The 21,767-nt window shown below is 36.7% G+C and overlaps 1 protein-coding gene across 2 annotated transcripts in view; it reads right to left on the reverse strand.

Annotated features, from left to right (window-relative positions):
- The window catches only part of Ammecr1 (AMMECR nuclear protein 1), a 131,214-nt gene extending 109,447 nt beyond the window's left edge, over positions 1 to 21,767 (reverse strand). The window contains exon 1 of one of the 2 annotated variants that reach the window (XM_087196754.1): positions 21,228 to 21,767. In XM_087196754.1, coding sequence (XP_087052880.1) covers positions 21,228 to 21,700 — 473 coding nt within the window. In that variant the 5' untranslated portion in view covers positions 21,701 to 21,767. The remainder of the gene's footprint in view (positions 1 to 21,227) is intronic. The other variant, XM_004861437.4, reaches the window with a different exon arrangement.

Consider the following 21,767-nt stretch of genomic DNA (forward strand, 5'->3'; position numbering starts at 1 on the left):
ATGCACTCAGAGAAATGGATAACCACTTCCAGGTAAGGTACAGTAAGGGGCACAATGGAACACATCCTATTTTATAACCTCCCTAGAAAAAAATTCTAGAAACCTTCCAGATTTGTACTGCCCTAAATTCAAAAATGATCCAGTTAAACAGTGTCTATACATTCCATTAGATAAATCCATTGTTTGAAAAAACTTTGAAATTGAGAGCTTCCTCCCATCAACTCCACTACCTCCCCAAAATGGAATACCAACAGGACCAGCAAATAACCTACAAAATATACACTGGTTAAAAGAAAAAACTGCTAAAATTTAAGTGGTAAAAAGGCTAAATGCAGGTGCTACCAGGTCTTCAGATATTCAAGATTAGTGCTCTTTAAAATATCAAAGTTCCAGAAAGAAATTATGTTGACAAAGAAGAAAAGGCTCTTCCTAGATTTATACTTCATATTTGAGGTCAGAGAGATTGGAACAGAAAAGCATTCAAATAACAATAAGAATTCCAAGAAAAGAGTAGAGATAATCACCAAAATACAGCCTCTCCAGGACCTGGAATCCAGACACCTAGAAAAAAACAACTTGGTAAAGAGAAAAAAAAAAAGAGCTCTCCAGGAACTGGGACAAAGATGACAGGAAATAGAGAAAGCTACTGTGTTCTCTCTTCTACAGTAGTTCACTGTCATGCCGCAAAGTGTACTTTTTTCCTTTTACTTGGCCCAAATTCACTCTGCAGAGCAAGTTTCTTTTCCTAGTGTTAATAAACATAAATCCTTCTTTAAAACAAAAAAAATGAAAAAGAAACTACAGAGAAGTTAGAGAAAAGTAATGCAAAGCAGAGAAAAAAAAAATAAAGCAGTCCAGAAAGTGGACCCAAGCTCCTGGGGAGGTGGACTGTCTCCACTGACACAAGGTAAGCCTGGAGAGAGTCAGCAGCTCCAGGGAGAAAAATGGTCCGGGCCAGCAGCGATAGTCCCAAGAAAACCCCAGGTCTATTTTAAACTGCAAAAACAGCATGGGATTTTATTCTGAAAGTGATTCCTTCCTCAAGGCAGGCTACAGTTGCAGAAGAAATTTACTGCAGTGTCCACCATATTTGAGAGAATTTAATCAGGAGCCATGGTGGGAAGGGGTTGTTTAAGCCACCAAACAACTACAGAAAAACTGTAAAGTTTCTGGTGTCACCCTACCATGTGACTAGGTAGGAGACTGCCACAAACAAAGTCAGGGAGAAGGAGCAGTTTAAACTCAGGCCAGGGAGAATACTAGGGTACCACCCTCCCTGACATTAAGCCCAATCAAGTCTGCTTGATCCCCTTGCTGCTTGCTGTCTATACCCAGCACAGAAATCAGTGGTCTGTTTGCTTTCCTTATCTAACAATGTGAGCAAGGAGACACCTTAGCTTAGATAGGTGGACAGCCTGGGGTACACAGACAGGAGTCTATGGGGAAGGGTACAGCACCTCAAAACTCACAGGCTATAAAGCTAGGTGGAAAAAGTCGTGACTTTAAATAAAAAGAGGGACACAGAAAGTGGAAGCTGCCAGAGTGCCTACAGTCTTAGGGTGGACATCACTGACGACCCATGCCCAGCAGAAAAGATAGGGCAAGAAAATACAAAAAACATGAGTGTGGAAACGAAACAGGACTTAGCAGTGACTCACTATCCCTCTATCATATCTAGTGGATTCCAATACTGCAGAAACTGGAAAAAATCCACTCATTTATAAACACAAAACAATTTTTTAAACTTATTTCTTATATTTTTTTTCTTTCATTGGTTTTTGGGGGTTGGGGGTTATTTATTCTTTATCTCCTTTTTTCCTATTTTTCCTTTTTTCATTATCTTGCTGTTTTTTCTTCTTTGCCTTGTTTCTTTTCTGTTACTTTTATTAATTTCATTAATTTTCTATTACTCTTTAATAGGAATTTTTATCTCATTTTCTCTCATCTTCCTTTTCTTTTTTAAATTTTACTTCTTTCATTCTCACACCCTCATTTCCTCTAGCTTTATTAGTATAAACACTAAGCTTTATTAATTTTATATATTTAGTTAGCTCTATGCTATTATTATTGAATTATTTTCTATTGTGAAAGGTGAGAATTTAGTAGATATTTATGGTATGTCAGTATTAGGTTTGTCTTTCTATGTTATACTTATGGATTTTTTTCTATGGCAAAGAACAGTATAGTGGTAGCTTGTATTTGTTATGGTATGTCAATACCTAGTTTGTCTTTGACTATTATTGTTGTTGATTTCATTGTTATTGCCAGTATGGCACAGTTGTTGCTATTTTTTTTTTCTGTATGCCAGTATCTGGTTTGTCTTTGTATCTTCAAAAATCCTGCAGTCCATTTCTAAAGAACTGTATGTGGGGCCATTTACACTGCATATTCCCCTCCCAAATTAACAGATATGGTTCGATCTTGGGACAGAAGCAAAGGCCTAGAGTCAGCCATGCCAAGGGTACAGCACTGGAAACAGACACTAAAGAGATCTTCATACTACCAACAAAGTCTTTCAACTATATTAGACCTGCAAATCTCTGCAAAATAAAAAAGAAGAAAGAAAGAAACATGAGTAGACAAAGTAGCAAAATGCCTCTGAAACTGGCAAACTCCCATAAAGCTAACCCATGGGGCATCAAAGGGAAGCAAATAAAAAGCCACACAGCTGGATTATTTGAAATGATAAAAGAGGAGATTTAAAAAATCAGTAAGGAGCTCCAAGAGCTCCAAGATGATATAACCTAATAGATAACGGACTTAATAAAATAATCAGTGAGTACAGAGAAGACACTAATAATAAACTAGCTGAGCTAAACCAAACAATATAAAACATGACCAGTTTAGCAAAGAATTAGAGAAACTAAAAAGATACCAAACAGAAATGCAAGAGACTGAAAATTCTATTAAAAGTATGTGTAGCACAAGTGTCAATGTGAGGGCAGCATGTCAAAATTAGAAGACAGGTTCACTGCAGGTGAACATATATTCAGAGATACCTTAAAAAAAAAAACCACAAAAAATGGATCCAACAGCTAACAGATGTATAGAATCCCAAATAGGCATGATCAGAAAAATTCTTCTCCATGATACATCATAGTCAAAATCCCAAAAGTCCAGCCCAAGCCCATAATCTTAAAAGCTGTTACAAAAAAGCAAGAAATCACTTATAAAGGTAAACCCATTAGAACTATAGTAGACTTCTCCACACAAAGCTTAAGGGCCAGGAGAACCTGGAGCAAAGTGTTTCAAGCAATAAAAGAACTTCCAACCCAGACTATCCTACAAAACTACATTTCAAAGCTGATGGAAAAATAAAATGTTGCCATAACGAAGAGCACCTTAAGAAGTTCATGACCACGAAACCAGCACTCCAAAAAATTATCAAGGATATCCTAGAAAGACATGATGAAGCCAATGATGCCAAAAAGTCTAACAGAGAATGAATACACCAGGCAGGGTGAACAGTTAAGCACAAAAAAAGGAATCAGCAACAGGAAAATAATGCAATGATAGGAATAGGTCAATACCATACAGTAATAACTCTAAATGTGAATGGTTTCAAATCCCCAAAGGACACAGACTGGCAGACTGGATCAAAAAATGAAACCCAACTGTATGCTGTATAAAAAAAGCAAATTTAATCCAAAATGAAATTCAGAGAATAAAAATCAAGAAGTGTAAAACAATATTCCATGCAACAAGAGCCCAAACGCCAGCAGGAATAGCTATGGCATTTTCAGCAAAACAGCACTTCAAGCCAGCATTCATCACAAGAGGCACATAATGTCATTACACATTAGTTAAGAGAACAATTCAACAGGAAGAAACTTATAATTATAAACATACAACAAACATGGGCATACCCAACATCATAAAACAAACACTCTTGGACATAAAAGACCAGATAGAAATCAACACAATGATACTGGGGGACTCCAATACCTCACTGTGGCAATTAGATCCAGTAGAAAAGAATCACCAAAGAAATATCAGAGTTGAACCAAACATTCAAGCAAGTGAACTTAATAGGTTATAGTGTTCCACCCAACAACAGAATATTCTTCCCAGCAACACATGGAACTTTCTGCAAAACAGACCACATACTAGCTCAGAAAGCATAATTAAGTAAATGCAAAAGAATCAAAATTATTACATGTATATTTACAGAACAAAGTGCAAGGAAACTAGAAATCAAAGGCAAAAAACTCCACAGAAATTATGAGAACACACTGAAGTTAAACAATACTTATGAACAATCAATGGGTCACAGAAAAGTCAAGGAATAAATTACACAGTTACTAGAATCAAATGATAATGCCAGCACAACATACCAGAACATATGGGACACAATGAATGCAGTCCAACTAGGAAAGTTTATAAGCTACAAATGTCCATATCAGAAAATACAGAGCGAGTCCAAATAAATAACCTAGTGATACACTTCAAGGTTCTAAAAAATAAGAAAAGTCCAAATCTAAAGCTAATACAAAAAGGCTATTATAAAGGTCAGACCAGCAATTAATGAAATTGACATTAAAAAATTTAAAGCATCAATGAATCAAAGAGCTAGTTCTCTGAAAGTGTAAACAAAAAACACAAACCCTTAATCAAACTTACCAAAAGAAGAAAGAAACAACCAAGATCAATGCAATTAGAAACGGAAAAAGGTGAAATCACAATGGACACCATTGGAATCCACAAGATTATTAGCAACAACTTTGAAAATCTGTACTCCAATAAATTAGAGAATTCAGAAAAAATGGATAGATTCCTAGATAGATATGAATTATCAAAACTGAACCAAGAAGATATAAAGCTCTAAATAATTCAATAACAGGCAATGAAATTGAAGCAGTAATAAAAAACCTATGAACTAAGAAAAGCCCACGACCTAACAGATACCACTGAATTCTAGAACTTCAGGGAATAGCTAAGACCAATACTTCTCAAACTCTTTAATGAAATTGAAAGGGAAGGAGTACTCCCAAAATCAATCTTGGAAGCTAGCATTACCTTAATTCTAAAACCAGACAAGGATCCAACTAAAAAAGAGAACTGCAGGCCGATCTCATTAATGAACATAGACATAAAAACTCTCAGTAAGATACTAGCAAACAGAATGTAACAAATCATCAAAAAGATCATACATCATGAACAAGAAGGCTTCAACCCTGGGACGCAAGGATGGTTCAACAAACGTAAATCAATAAACAAAATACATCACATAAACAGAAGCAAGGACAAAAATCAAATGATCATCCCAACAGAGGCAGAAAAGGCCTTTGACAAAATCCAACATCAATTCATGACAAAAACTTTGAAGAAAATAGGTAGAGAAGGACCTTATCTCAATCTGATAAAACCCTTTTATGACAAATCTACCAATATTATATTAAATGGGGAAATACAAAGTCTTTCCTCTAAAATAATGAATAAGACAAGGATATCCACTCTCAACTCTCCTGTTCAATACAGTACTCAAAATATTAGCCACAGCAATTAGATAAGACAAAGAAATAAAAGGAAAACATATAAGAAAGGAAAAAGTCAAGCTATCATTTTTGTGGTACTATCTAGCTATCATTTGTAGATGACATGATCCTGTACATAGAAAACCCAAAAAGTTCCATCAACCGACTCCTAGAATAACCAAACTCAGCAATGAAGCAGAATACAAAAATAAACACACAAAAATCAATAGTGTTCCTATACACCAATATGAATACAACGAGAAGAAAATTATAAAATCAATACCATTCATAATAGCATCAAGAAAAATTAAATGCTTAAGAATTAGCCTGAGGAAGTAAAAGACCTCTACAACAAAAATTACAGTACTCTAAAAAAGGAGAAATGAAGTGAACATTGGAGAATGAAGTGAACATTAGAAAATGGAAAGATATTCCATGTTTCTGGACAGGTATAATCAACATTGTCAAAATAGTCATACTTCCAAAACTCATATATAGATTTAATGCAATGCCAATAAACATATCAACAACATTCATCACAGAACTACAGAAAATAATCCTAAAATACATATGAAATGAGAAGAGATTCAGAATAGCAAAAGCAATTCTGGGCAGCAAGAACAAAGCAGGAGGCATCACAATCCCGGATTTCAAGTTATGCTACAGAGCTACAGTGATAAAACAGCATGGTACTGGCACAAAAACAGACATGTGCACCAATGGAAGAGAATATAGGACACAGAAACAACACCAGATGCCTTCAGTCATATGATCTCCGATAAGTGAGCCAAAAGCATACAGTGGAGGAAAGATAGCCTCTTTAACAAGTGGTTCTGGGAAAACTGGCTACATACATGCAGAAGATTGAAGCTAGCCCCATTCCTGTCACCATGTACTAAATTAAAATAAAAATGGATCAAAGATCTAAATATTGATAGGGAAAACACCTGACCTGAGGGAGATAAAATAGGTAAAACTCTTGAAGTCATAAGCATAGGCAAGGAGTTTTTTTAACAGAACCCTAATGGCATAAGAAATAACATCAACAATCAATGTAAGGGATTATATCAAGTTTAAAAACTCCTTCACAGCAAAAGTAACAACCAACAAAGTGAAAAGACAACCTAGAGCATGAGAAAAAAATTTTGCCCGCTATATTTTGGACAGAGGAATAATATTTAGAATTTATAAAGAACTCAAAAAATTAAATGCCCCAAATCAAAAAATGGGTAACTAAAATGAATAGACACTTCTTAGAAGAAATACAAATGGCCAATAAATATACAAAAAATATTCAATATCTCTGGCCATGAGAGAAATTCAAATTCAAATAATGAGATTCCATCTTATTCCAGAAAGAATGGCTACCATCAAGAAACCTAATGATAACAAATGCTGGCTAGGGGGAAAAAGCATTCATTCTAAATTGTTAGTAGGAATGTAAACTAGTAAAACCACTATGTAAATCAGTATGGAGATTACTCAAAAAGCTAATAAAAATTGTATCTGATCTAGCTATTCCCTTTGTAGGTATCTTCCCAAAAGAGTTAAAGATATTATATGGCATTGATGCATGTATACCCATGTTTATAGCAGCACAATTCATAATAGCTGAATCTTGGAAGCAGCCTCTATGTCCATCAACAGATGAATGGATAAAGAAAATGAGGTACATATTTATACACAATGGAGTGCTATTCTGCCATAAAAGGGATAAACTTGAGTCGTTCGTAGGAAAATGGATGTACCTCCAGACCACAATGTTAAGTGAAATAAATCAGACACAAAAGTTTAAGTATGGCATGGTTTATATGAAAAGCCCACAGGGCCGGGGATTTAGCTCGATTCGGGCGCCTGCCTCGCAAGCACAAGGTCTTGAGTTCGATTCCTGGTAACAAAAAAAAGCCCACAACACAACTAAAGAGCAAAATAAAAGAAGGATAATAGGAAACAGATTTTTTTTAGAAGAAAGGAGACCATGAGATAGAGGGTGAGGGATGTAAGGAGAGGTGAAAGGGACAAGAAAAAAATAATTCCATGAAAATGAAAGCACCAGGCCAGGCTAGTGTAAATTACTGAAGTTAGTAAAGGGTCAATGAAGGGTTATTATGAGACAGCGAATATGTATAATTCTTCTGGAAAATGAAAAAAAAAAAGGTTTAAGACTAAACCATTCCTCTCCTGTAAGAAATGACCTAAATTTCTCTGTACTAAATTGAAATAACCACAAGCCAAGGTTCTAAGAGCAGCCCACTGGAGACAGGAACCAAGACCAATCGAACCTACTTTTTTTCCCACTTAAAAATGGTGTTTACTTATTCTGTTGCCATAGCCAAAATGGAAAGACACCATTTTTTTGTTGTCCATGTGTTCTGCTCTATAGAGGTCACTGCCAAATTAAAATGCACATTGTTGGAAGGCTGAGAAAAATGAAGTTGGCATCATAATGGTTTAAACCTGTATAAAGAAAATTATTTCCCACCTTCCTGACGAGGGCATCTACCTTTGCTAACAAAGGTATAAGCACATTGAGAGTGATCAAGGACCTTCATATGGTTTGTACTGAAAACTACTGGATTCCATTTGGCCTCTTACCCTATGTAGCAAAAGTCCATAATCACTGCATAGGTCAATATCAATAGCTTCTTAAACTTTTATTAAAATATTTCACCAACACTATTTTTCCTTCAATACATGGCATTACTATACCTCACTGTAGTAATATATAATTCATATGACTATTCATATGATTTAAATTTATAATTATGACATGAGGGAAAATTCATTTACTTATAAACTGATTATAAAGAACACTATTAGTAATAGAACTTGCTGACACAATGTTCACACCTATGTGGTTAGAACCTGTCAGATATCAGTCCATATTTGGGAAGTAATTTCCTTACATTCTGAAACATATTCTAGGGAATGAGGTAGTTACTAAAATAAAATTTTATAGTGATTACTGAAAAGATCTTTTAGGTTTTAATCTTATGCTTTAATATAAGACAAATCATTAGCTAACAGACTGAGGATTTTGTTCTATTTTTCTTCAAAAAGTAATCACTGCTCAATATAAAATAAAAATGCTATGCTACTGTAATTTAGGAAACAATTTTAGAATTTTGTTCCTAAATAACAGCACATAAAACTTTCCAAAGTTTGCATATATTTGTGTTATAGAGTTAGCATTCTTAAATAGGGCTTGTTAAGAACCATAAGGAAAATGCCCATTAACCTAGTCAATGTTTAAACTGATTTCATAATCATATTATCCAATAATTAATAAACAATCCTCATAAAATTCCCAGTACTTACATTTTATTGATTAAAGTTTTTAATATTCAAGTAAAATTTATTCATTAGCTTAGAGAGAAAAAAGTGGTCTAAACCATTTAATTCTATAGTAACTAGGGTATTTTATAAATTACATAATCTTTGTAGCTAGTCAATTTTTCCAACTTCACATTTGAGACACTGAAGTTTAGAAGAAAAAGAACACCAACCAAGAAGGCACAAAGGCAAAGTGTGATGTAACTAATGTTAATCTTACTGACTTATGCCAAAGGTATACTGATGAATGAAAACACTTTGTCTACACAGCACACTTCTGCTTATATTATTTCCAAGTCTCTTGTCGGTGTCATGACATTGAAGGAGCCTATGAAGCAGAATTAAACAAAAAGAAAACTTTATCAAGGAAGAGGCAATTTGCAGACAAGTATTAGTTTAAAACTGTCAACTGAAAGTCCTTCATTCCCAATACCTGAATTAGTTAATTCCTGACAGACACCCGTTCTTGCTAGGTTCTTTATCACTTCAATCTACTTTTGAATGATACCCACAGTGCACTGTATAATACTCATTCTGACCTCTGTCAGAATGCTGTTACCCTGCCTAGAATGCTTTTTCCATCTGTGAAAGTTTTACTCAGCCTGAATCTTACTTTGTCCATGAAGCCCTTACATACAACCCCCCAGCCCACATTAGCCTGCCCAAACTCCTACAGACCTCACTGTCCCCATCATTCATTCAGCTATCGAATCATATGTGACCTCATTATTTCTTTCATGAATTTTGTCTCCTCAATATGGCTGCAAGTTTTTTAAAGACAGAAAGCATGACTTAGGCTTCTAACACCCAGAAATGAAAACAGCATGCTGTTCTGCCCACAAAAATTATACTACTTGAACTGAAATATTACAACTACTCATAATATAAAGAGCTTAGATGGCTTTGATGTAAAACTGGCAAATACATCCTGAGGCTTGAACAAACATACATTTTAAAAGTTTGTAAGAAAAGGAATAATCATAGTGTAAATTCTATTTCCTTATTTAGAAATGTAAAGCCTTCTCTACATGGAAGGATTTAAAAACTGCTCCAAAATCCAAATTGATTCTTTATAATTCAGTGGTAGTATTTAAAAATATCTACATCCCTGCTAATGATAAAGAACCTTATATTACTTGTAAATAGGGAAATCCCCCAATTTTCAAGATCCATAACTTAAAAAAAAAAAAGATCCACAACTTGACCATACCTACTCTTTCACAGATATAATTGCCACATTTAGATGAGAGATTTTCCTTAGAAATAAGTATATATACAAGAAGCATATATATGCATATGGATTTAAATGCCTTGCTTATAATATCCATTGTGCAACTTATCTTCCAATTTTCTCTCTCTAAAGAGCACACTTCTTCAGAAATATTCCTCAGAAACTGTCAAAAATAACGTTCTCCTATAGTATCTTAGTCCTTTCACCTTTACAAGTGAGAGAACAAAGGCAAAGCTTCTACCTGTCAAAGATGTTTCCTTATATTATTATTAGCAAATTCTTCAGGAAGCCCTAAAGAACAGAGGATGAGAAGAATAATCTAAAAGGAAAGCCAGAAAATCAAGTATTTCTCAGGTGCAAGGAGTTGGTATTAAGTATACTAATAAAGCGAATGATAAATGCAAGACCAAATACTAACTAAAATGTTACTAGTTTTGAAATAAATTTTAATATGATTATTTCTGATTCTAACTCCTTTAACCTAATTTTTCATAATTTTCAGTAAGTATGGAAAAATATCTCAAAGCCTAAACTAGGCTTCTTGTAAACAGTCTCTGTGCATCTCTAATATGTGTTTAGAACATTAACTTTTAAAGGTTCTCCAAAATTCCCATTAAAAATGTGTTACTTTAGGTGGACTCACTATCAATGTGCCTTTAAAATATAAGCTAAGTATCATGTTATAGGTTACAATATTGTACTATACACTTTCAAGTCTGTTAAGAGGGAGAGCCAGGGATTTAGCTCAGTGGCACCCTGCCTGCCTGGCAAGTGCAAGGTCCTGAGTTCAATCCCCAGTACCGCAAAAAAAAAAAAAAAACCTGTTAAGAGGGTAGATCTCATGTTTTTGCCACAAAAAAAATAAGTAAAATAAACTAGGATCAGCATACATGTGACATAATTAATGATAAATCAATTAACCAAAAATGGCTGACAATCCAGTTAATTTGTAATTTGCAAGTTAGGTTGACCATAGCAGGGCCTCATAAGACACATTTATGCTGTTTGGAGTATACTAATGCTACTTGTCTCATAGTTCCCAAACTTACGTAGAGGACCCATTCTGGTAAAACCATATGAAAAATTTTTAATGTGCTCTTATAGCAGGTCCTTTTGTATTACTAAATTGTGCCTCTGTTTCTGATAATTTTTAAATAGTATCACAACCACTAGTCCTAAAAGAGAGACATCAGGCATGTATAATATAAAACATGTCTTTTGGAGCCTTCTTCTCCAGACTGTGTGTTAGTTTCCCTTTTCTGCCCTGAATCTAGGTTTCACCTCACTTGACTACCATTCATTTTTCTCCCTCTGTAATTTTCATTTCCTCCCATTCCTGCCTCTAGCCTTATGTGACTCTTTCTCCACACTGTCCATGTTTTCAGTGTGGAAAAGTGGATTCTGCAAAACAACTTGCCATACAGGCCAACAGTTGGAGGAGATTGTGAAGTAAAAACATACTACAAAAATATATCACTTCATTAGTGTCAGAGAAATAGAAGCCATATCATCCTATTTTTCTTGTGAGGGTTTTTTAACTGACAGGTGGAAAACTGTGATAGTACATGGATCCTTGAACTGAACAAAAAATTTTAACTACTGACTGCCCTGCACCTACTTCTAATGTCAAGAGCTAGTCTACAAATCGAGTCCCTGGCAAAGCTAGTGGCAAGTTTTATTTGTCTGCTATGTTTTAATCCAAAACAATCTATGGCAAGGGGTTTTTTAAATCATAGATAAATTTATGAAATGTGTTGAGCGTACTACTCTAACATGGAAAAAGGTCAGAAGACTTTCTGAGATGGTTCTTTAGTAAATAAAGTACCAACACAGTCTTCCACTTACCACACAAAAAAAGAATATAAAAAAGCAACCATCATTTATAAACACTTACCTCAAAATCACCACACGTTGTGTATTTGCCTTACTATAATAATATATGTATTGAAGTCCAAGTCTTACTAGCTATGTAACTTAATTTGCATCCCAAATCACCTATAATTGACTGTGTTAAGACTACTAGAAGCAATAATGATGTCACAGAAAAGAAACACACTAATGTGACTAGCACATAAGCATTCCTGTGAGGCAGACACAGCACTGTGGGATTCCTAGGCTGACAGCACCAAAATCAATTTTTCACAGACTTCATTCTGTAATGACACAAAGATTCACTAGCACCTGAAGCAAAGCAGAGAATCTTATGTTATCACCTTGCAGCAATCCAAATCCCCAATAGAAGATGTTTCTAGAATTCTGTATCATATGCTTACAGATCACATTAAAATATATGGACTAGCAAGGCAAACTACATAGGCTATTAAGTGAGTATCACTACTTTCCATTACTAGAGATCTGGTCAGCATCTTCTGGCAGGATATTGCATAATACAGTCAACTGTTCTCCCAGCATTGCATGTAGCTTTAGGTCACAGTGTGGATTATCTGTAAAATGAAACAGATAAGGGAAAGGCAAGAATCATCAAGACTATCACAGACCTTATTGAAAAAAAAAACAATATTAGTAGGCCTGGACTCAAGCAGAACTTTTCAATTTGCCCATCTGCTGAAGACTGCAAAGATCATAAAGCAATATGTCTAATCCTGTCAACTGATAGCACCTATCCTTCGTTGTTCACCAAAACTACAAAACAGATCTATCTTGTATCTATTTTACTAAGCTTGACAATAAAGAACCTAGAATCTAGTACCATGCAGCACTCCTACTCCTTCAAAACTTGCCTTTAACACAAGTTCTGAAGCTACAAGTTCCTGAGATGGTCTTCCACTTAAGGCTCTATTTTGCTGAACACTTTGTTACGATATACACATAAGGAAACATAAGAATCATTGCTCTACAAATTGATAAGCCCAAAGACGGACAGAATATGCAAAGCTACACTAGGCCAGCTATTTTTATTAGCAGTACAAAGCTGAAAACTATCACTAATCTCTGCCCATCTGAGCAGTTCAAAATCATAATGGGGGGGGGTGACTGATGTGATCCAAATAGACCAACCAAAACATCACAATAGCTCTGTTGCTGCTATGTAATCCTGCTAATTCAAAAAGAAATGAAATTCAGTTAACTGCCAACACTTGGAATTACACATATTAAGAAATATGATTTTACCTGGCCAAGCATTTGTTTCTTTCCATTTTTCCTTTAGCAGTACCACTAGCCTCCTGGTTCCCCCAACTTATAAACTGAGTCATGTTCAAGCCTCTCTTCCTTTTATTTCCTCCAAAAATGAGAATCTGGTAGAAGGGGGGTTTTTTGTTTCCTTCAATGCCTCTTTACTCATAAGTACCCCAATTTCAGGTCCTCATACAAAACTCTTCCCACTATCTTTATACTTGACCAAAATTCTATAAACTAACATATCTCCTCCTTTCTCCCAATGTACAGGCAGTTGGGAATGGGTGAAGAGGGGGAGGGGAGCGATCTTATACTTGTGATCAAATTTCATAGCCATTTCTACAGAGCTGTTTAGCAAACGTTTCCTGAGCACTAGAATAGCTAGGCACAGAGCCAAGAAAAGAAGAGGCAATGATTGAAGCCAAAAAAACAGGTGAGCTGCAATCTTTCCACTCCTACACAAAACCTGGCCCTAAAGTAGGAGTTCCCATATATGCTGATAACTCCTTCCAATTCTTAATTTTGCAGCATTCCCGTATTCAGAAACTCCACACCAGGGAGACTCTCCCACTTTCCAATGCCTGTTTTCCTACTGCCCTCATAAATTTAAGCCTAGTTGGCCTCCCCTATCTTAAGACTCTTGTACTTTCAATTCATCTTACACTCTAGAAGACTCTTCTACAAAAAATGTTCTCTTCCTATTATAAAGAATGATAATCACATGCAAAATCGATCCAGTCTTCCTTGGAGTTCCCAACATGAGAACTACTTTTAATTTCCTTGAAGTTCTATGAACTCATAGACTAGAGCAAAGAATGCTGAGAGTGCAAGTTGTTGACTGAAGACAGCTGCTGGGAATCCCCAAGTATTGTAGCAAAGAGTGTGGTGGTAAAGGCAACCGGTTTGAGAACAAGCAAGTAAGACTTCAACATCTACTAGTCATGCAGACTCATCACCAGTAATCTCTGTATCTTTTCCATTTGAAAACTTGACTTCCTTCCAAAGCCCTTCTTCCTGACCACTGTTTTACTTCATGTCATTTTCATCCATATGCATGTTACCTGCATCTTCTTAATCTAAAATCATGTATATACATTATAAATATTTTAAGCAACTTTGGTATTTGTACAATAACTTGAACAAGACTACGCTCTGTGTGGATATGATCGTTTCTTTGCTTGTTTCCAGCCATAGAACTCAGCATAATGTATATTTTTAAAAAGGGGGGTGGTTCTAGTGATGTATAATTTCCACTAAGCTATTCAGCACTAACATTTTTTAAGGTTGAGTAAGTTTGAAAGTATGATATATTAAGAGCTGTAGAAAATACACCCACACTTGATACAAAACATGCCAATTATAGTTGGACCAAACATAAAATATGCTCCACCCAACCAACTACACTACCATACTATATACTTCTTCCTCTGGGTTTTTTTCTTTATACAGTACTACATAAGCTTCTGGATACTTTTAGCAACATTAACTACAGTAGCTCAACGTTTACTTTTGGGAAGCTACTCTTCCCACCTACACAACCACTGGCTTCCCACACTGTCTCCAGCATCCTGTGAGCAACTGCCCAATTACTGATTGTGGAAAGACAGCTTACACACTGAAGGTCCATTCTTGGCAGCTGCTGGGTTTTACTGCTGGACCTCACTCAGCTTAATTGATTCAGAACAGTATTAAAAAGAGACATTATTATACAAGTTTGAAAAAGAGACTATTTAAGAAAATTTAAATGTAAAAGCCCTGGTCATTGTGCTGCTTTAAAACAGGCAAGTATGTGTGGCATGGAGAGAACAGAATAACCACTATTGAAATCAAGAAAACTTGGGAACTTTGACTAATCTCATTACACAAGTTTTTAGTGTTTCATACATATACATTCTCAAAAAGTAAAATTATCTATAAATAGGAAGCACAGCTGTGATTTGAAAAATACAGTCCATTGCAGTAAAGAGTTTTTGTGTTTATAACACAAATTCAGTTTTTAAAACTGTACAGTTTTAAGGTAGCAATGGAACATTAGCCTGTGTCTGAAAAACACATACTTAGAAAAACAACTCATGCATGGATTAACAGCATTTTTCACTTTTTCAGGAGTGGTCTTTCTTCCCATTGGACTGGGAGATCCTAACAGAGATTCTTTCTTACTTGTCACCTATTATTAACTGGAACCTGAATGCAGCACAAACACAATTCATAAGCAAGAAAAATTATAGGCTGATTATCACTCCTTTTAGCCATATGGGGGAGAAGGTAAAATAAGCATTGAGTTTTTCTTTTTAACTAAATATACTTTGCCCTACATATATCTTTATACAAGGATATAAAAATAATTTTGTAATTTATATTTCTACATCCTTCCGTGTCAGTCACTGATGGCTTGTACAGCATAAATACAACTGGGGACATGCCTCCCTTCTGTCAGTAAGACAGGACATCAGATTATCTTCCAATGTAAATGAACACTGCTGAGAGAAACCATATTATACCTTCAAAAAGGCTCAATAATTTTTCAATTTTTTTCTTTTTTAAGAGAAACTACACATTATGGCCAGAGAATGAAAGTTAGTATCATTATGTTAGTGGGTATAAGGAAATCTGTCATAGCCTACTAGCTTCATCTACAATAGACTGATATGTTTTGCAGCTATTTGGTCTTCATCAAAAAAAGATATAAAGGGCCGGGGATTTAGCTCAGTGGCTTCGCCGCCTGCTGTGCAAGTGCAAGGACCCGAGTTCGATCCCCGGTACCAAAAAAAAAAAAAAAAAGATATAAGAATATAACAGCTGGTGTTTAAAATGCTGAGTTAATATCACTTTAACCTGAGCTACATTATCAAATCATCTTTTTTATAGCAAAAGAGAATTGCTACTATTCTGGGGAAACAAGGTGCCTACTCTCCTAACACAACCCAACTCCTCGCAAGCACACTGAACAACAGTAATTTGACTACTGTAGCAAGACAAGAGTTAACTGTGCAAACACTTGATCAGATTCTCTAAAATCTACACATCCAGGGATGATTTTTTAAAAATGTTTTTTTCACTGTAATAGAAAACCACACTTACTGATATTTAATAGTAAAGCATCTTCTACCTGCTGTGGCCTATAAAAAATGTAATATTGCATTAATTTAAAAAATGCTATGATTAAAATTAAAAATTCAAACTGAGTGTGGAGGAGCACACCTATAATCCCACTTACTCCGGAAACTGAGGAAGGAGGATTCCAAGTTTGAGCCCAGCCTGGACAACTTAGCTAGACCCCGTCTCAAAATAAAAATTTAAAAAGGGCTAAGAATGTAGCTTGGTGGTAGAGTGCTTATTTAGCATGGGTTCAATCCCCAGCACTACACTCAAGTAATACATACATACATACACACACACATACACACATAGAAAGTTCATGGAATAGTCTCACAGCACAGCATTAAAGTCTGAAAAATCCTTGTGCCTTAAGTGTGATACTTTTGTATTTCTTTGTTAATGAGAGAAATTCTTAAAACGAAATCAGGTAAGCATAAGTATAAATAAAAGCTTTTAAAATCTTATCACAATCTGCTATTTAGTGAGCTAATCATAAAAGTATTTATGAGAACAAGAGGGGGCTTTACTTATTAAAATAAATACAACTCACTTTAAGATATCCTATTTGTGATGCTTTTGACTCTCGAAATGTACCTCACATAAAACAATTTATGAAAAAGGCCTTAAAATCATACCACAGTTTTCCAAGAGTCACCCTACTCTCCATCCCCTACTTCCAACCCCAAACTGAAACCATGTCCAGAACCCCAGATTCTTATGATGTGGGCAGCACTCAATTTCCTGAGTACTATGTTACAATCAATGAGCACGATAAAAAAATAGAGATACAGAGGGCAGGAAGTTGTATACTGAAAACCGACAGCCAAAACTGACACTCCCTGATCATCACTCAAGCACTTATTCAGGTCCTCACTTCTCTCTAGCCCATTGTTTCCCAACAGGTGGCCCTGGGAACCAAAGCATCACGAGGGAGCTTGTTAGAAATGCAAATTTACAGCCCCACCCCAGACCAACTGAATCCAAACTCTGGGAATGGGGCCCAGCAATTTGTGTTTTAACAGACACTACAGAAGATTACTAGGTACACTAAGATTTTAAAACCAGGCCTCCTCAAACTTTAAAGTGCCTAAAAATCACCTGGGAAGCTTGTTAAAAATGCAGATTCTAACTCAGCAGGTTTGATGCAGGGCCTGAGAGCTTAGATTTCTAAGCTCCCAGGTGATGTCTTCTGTAGACCACATTGCAACCATTTCCCAAATCAGTTGTTTGGACTCCATGGCATCACCCCAGACAAAATTAACTTGACTCTCAAGAGAAACACCTAGAAGATAATCACTGGTTCTCCACTCCAACTACACATTAAAGAGCTTTTAATAATCCTGATTCACAGGTCCCTCCAAGATCAATTAAATCAGAATCTCTGGGCCTGGAACCCAACCATCCCTATTTTTAATAACTTCCCAGTGATTCTAATATGCAGCCAAGGTTGGAAATGACTATTTTGACATCTGGCTTAACACCTAACACACCAGATTCTCTTATAGTTGCAAACAGGTTCCTCTAAAATGGCTATCAGTGCTCCCTTACATATAAATCCAAGAGTTCTGATTTTTCAATAGTAAAATGCCCATAACGTCGTGTTGTTCTCATTTCTTGAACTTTATTTCTGTGGACAAATGTGCTCTCTGCAATGGGGTAGGTAATCCAAAAGCAGCAACAACAATGGGGAATCTTTATCTATACGCCCATTCATATATTGACATCTCCTCCAACACTGAATCACATAGATGACTTGAAATTTCTAATAATCTTTCAGAGTGGAAGGGTAAATGATGGAGCTGTAACCTCTGAACTTACAAAAGTCAGATTTTACTAGTTACAGATATTCTGACAGAAAGGTCCTGGAAAGGAATGAAAATACTGGGCTTTTACATATGAGAATTTGAAATTGTCAAAAACACGGGCCGGGGATTTAGATCAGTGGCACCAAGCCTGCCTCAGAAGTGCAAGGTCCTGAGTTCAATCCCTGGTACCTCCAAAAAAAAAAAAAAAAAAAAAAAAAGCAACATTTTCTGGTGGAAAGAGAATCTCAAACACACTGCTCATGGTGTGACACTAACTCCTAGGAAAAAAGCCCACTATGTGTATCAATGTCTCTCTCTGTATGGGTAGTATTGAGGATTGAACCCAAGGCCTTGGCACTGAGCTACACCCCTTTTTAATTTTTTTTTTTTTTTTGAGACAGATCTGCTAAGTTTTTACATTGCTCAGGCTGGGCTCAGACTTGTGATCTTCCTGACTCACCACTCTGGTCATCTACTGATGTCTTATGAAACTTAACACAATGCCACACTAATAATATTTAATGAATACATTAAATAGAAAAAACCATGTGGTGGGTACTAAGACATTGTTAAATGATTGCAGTTATCTCACCACCATAATCAAGAAATTTTCCTGAATTTTACACAGTAAGCTACAAAAATGAGCTTAAGAAAAATGAAAGTCAGGTACGATGACTGATACCTAGAATCCCAGCACTCTGCGATACTGAAGCAACAGGATCACAAGTTCAAGCCCAGTAATTAGCAAAACCCTGCCTCAAAATAAAAAAAATTTAAAAGGGCTAGGGTTGGAGCACGGTGTGAAAGCCCTGGGCCCAATCTCCAGTACCACACAGACACACCAAGAAAAATGAAAATAAGACACAGTCTTCTTTTCACTTAAGTGAACTTTCATTCTCTGCTTCGTCATGTACATCGTCCACTCTAAATCTGCTATTCTGGAAAATACATGACACACTTACTCAAGGCCTATCACACGATAAGTTATTATTCTTCCACCACCATTTCAACATACAGTAGTAGTCAACAATGTGTCTTATTCATCTGGTTAATTCCTTGAAAAAGAAATCCAGTGTCTGGAGTACTAGAAGAGAAACAAATACCTGAATATGTGTGCAATGTGGCCACTGTGAAAATGATATTTTCAAAAGCATTTTTTTTGTATGAACACGTCAAGCTCACTTTCCTCTTAAAATTCTTGTTATAGTCATTAGTTAATCCAAACTCACTTTAAAATGTGGGAAAATAGCACCTCTGGAAAGTGTGTTCTCATATGCTTTGAAGCCGTGGAGCATGAATACTAGGACAGCCTTTGACAAACTCATGTAACAACTCAAGAACTAAAGAGGAGTGAATTTTTACAGTCCCATGACTTCGCAAAGCCAACTTAAGTGTCATACAGGCGTAGTTTTAATACATAACAGACATAAACGAGAAGGCAGAAAAGTCACAAATAAGTGACTCAAGCTAATAAATATTTAATAGATTGTTTTTACATGGCAGTCTTTTTAAAATGAATTCTACTTCTTAAATCAAAAAAAAAAAAAAAGAAAAAACTGGCTAAGATGTGGACTTAGGATTTAAGCTCCTACAATTAACAAAGAAATTTATGAAGATACTCAATTTCTTTGACAAGTGTCTGACTAGATGCCTTTTCATACATTTTTCATGAACCAATGCCCAAAGATGAACCAAGTCTAGAAGAAAATACACCACAAGAGGGTCATACAAAATCAGACATTTACAGAATCAAAGCCAAAGAAAATAAACAGTACAAATACACAATTTCCAGGACATTTTATTGTTATTTTCCACTTTACATATTAATTTAATATTTTTAGTCTAAGCAGAAGTTATACTTATCCAATAGTTCGATCCCCGATCTCACAAAATGAAATGAAACAGTTTAAACAGAACATCAATTCAGGTATTTATGAGAAATCAGGCACACTTGTCTTAACTAGAAAAGTTGATGATTTTCACTATGAGTTCCACTGAATTTTTTCTCTATTTTTCTTTTTGATACTAAGTAGTCATAATAAAAACAATCATCCTTTTTCCCATTCTGCCCTCTCTTGTCTTTTTACATTCTGTTTAGCATTTAACTCAAAAAGTCAGTTTACACTCAGCTTACACATTTTATAAAAAAACATATGCACCATCTCCCACACATCCAAATGGACAGGAATTAGAATTAACCTGGCGTTTGGCTGTAACAGGGCTCTTTTAAATAATTTCAGCTACACATTTGAAGGGAAAATAATTTAAAGTACAAAATCCAAAGAAAACTATAAAAATGCCTACACATTTACGCTGAATAGTTAATCTCTCAAATCACTGATTATAACACAGATTTCTTAGAAGTGAAATCAACACAAAAACGAATACACAATGTACAAACTGACAGTGACTCTGTGGGAACAGTTATTGAATGAGCTATCAGACAGTAGAAATAAGGGGGGGAAATCTCATTCTTTAAATGTGAAGAAACTGGAGGTGCGCTCACTTCACCTTCACTAGAAACACATTTTAATGGGTATGTTCAGATAAAAATAGGTAATAAGGGAAAATGTGTTTTTAAAACCTTCCTCCTCCCCGGGCCACAAGGAAACTCGGAAAAAAAAAAAAAGGTAATCTTCTCAAGCTCCGGAGCCAAGTTTCATCACTAGCAGAATAGGAGTTGAACAGTTGCTATTTTTCAATGCAATGGGATAGTAGCTCTCTATGTACAGGTACACAGAGTAGGAATACTGGCGGGGCTTTCACCTGGCGTAATGGAAACCGAAGTGAGGAGAGGTCAGCACCTTAAATAATCTAGATTTCCAAAACCGGGGCGGCATGGGGTTGAATGGGGTGGCAAGAAGAAAAGGAAGGGGTCAAAACTCCTCAAAGTTACTGCAAAGAAAAAGCGAACAGCTCTAGAAGCCAGAGGGCCATCTCTTCTCAGCAGCACCCTGCTCCAAGTGTAGAGTGCCTGCCTCGCGGGGCAGAAAGCGCGGGGTGCCCTTACTTAGGTCGAGCGGCTTCGGAGATCCGATCAGGGAGAGGGACAGGGGCACGCGGCGGCGGGGAAGCGGACTCACACTTTGCTTCAACTCTGAGCCCCATCCCGAGCGCAAGGGAGAGGGCGGAGGGCACGGTACTCACTAGGGCTCGTTGGTGAACCGGGGGGTACGGGGCTGCTGGTATCCGTACAGGTGACTGTAGAGCACATCGAAGCAAAAGCAGCACATCTCCGCTGAAACCACCATCTTCCGGGAGCCCGGTAATGAGGACAAGGCGGCGGACGAAGAGGGCGAGGAAGCGGTGGCGGCGGCCGGGGTAGAAAGTAAGGTCCCCACTCCGCAGCTCAGAGGTGGCGAGAGGGAGATCCCCCCGCCGCCGCCGCCACCGCAACCCTGGGGGGTAGAGAGGGTACAGCCACTGCTGCTACCTCCTCCAGTTAGACCTCCAAGCCCGTTGAGCCTCGTACCGGCGCCTCCTAGTCCCAGCTCCCCAGCTCGACACTGGCTCTCTCCGCTGCAGTGGGAGGAGGAGGAGGCGCCACCACCGCCACCCGAGCCAGAGGGGGGCGAACTGGACAGTTTCTGTTTCTTTACCCCACAGCAACCCGCCGCCATCTTGGAACAGTCTCCCCCACGCAGTGCTTCCGACCCATAAGTGAAGCGAGCTGGCGGCGGGGGCGAG

This window comes from Heterocephalus glaber, unplaced genomic scaffold, assembly GCF_053883595.1.
Source record: "Heterocephalus glaber isolate CG9 unplaced genomic scaffold, H.glaber_assembly_v1.0 deba00001613, whole genome shotgun sequence".
NCBI lineage: Eukaryota > Metazoa > Chordata > Mammalia > Rodentia > Bathyergidae > Heterocephalus > Heterocephalus glaber.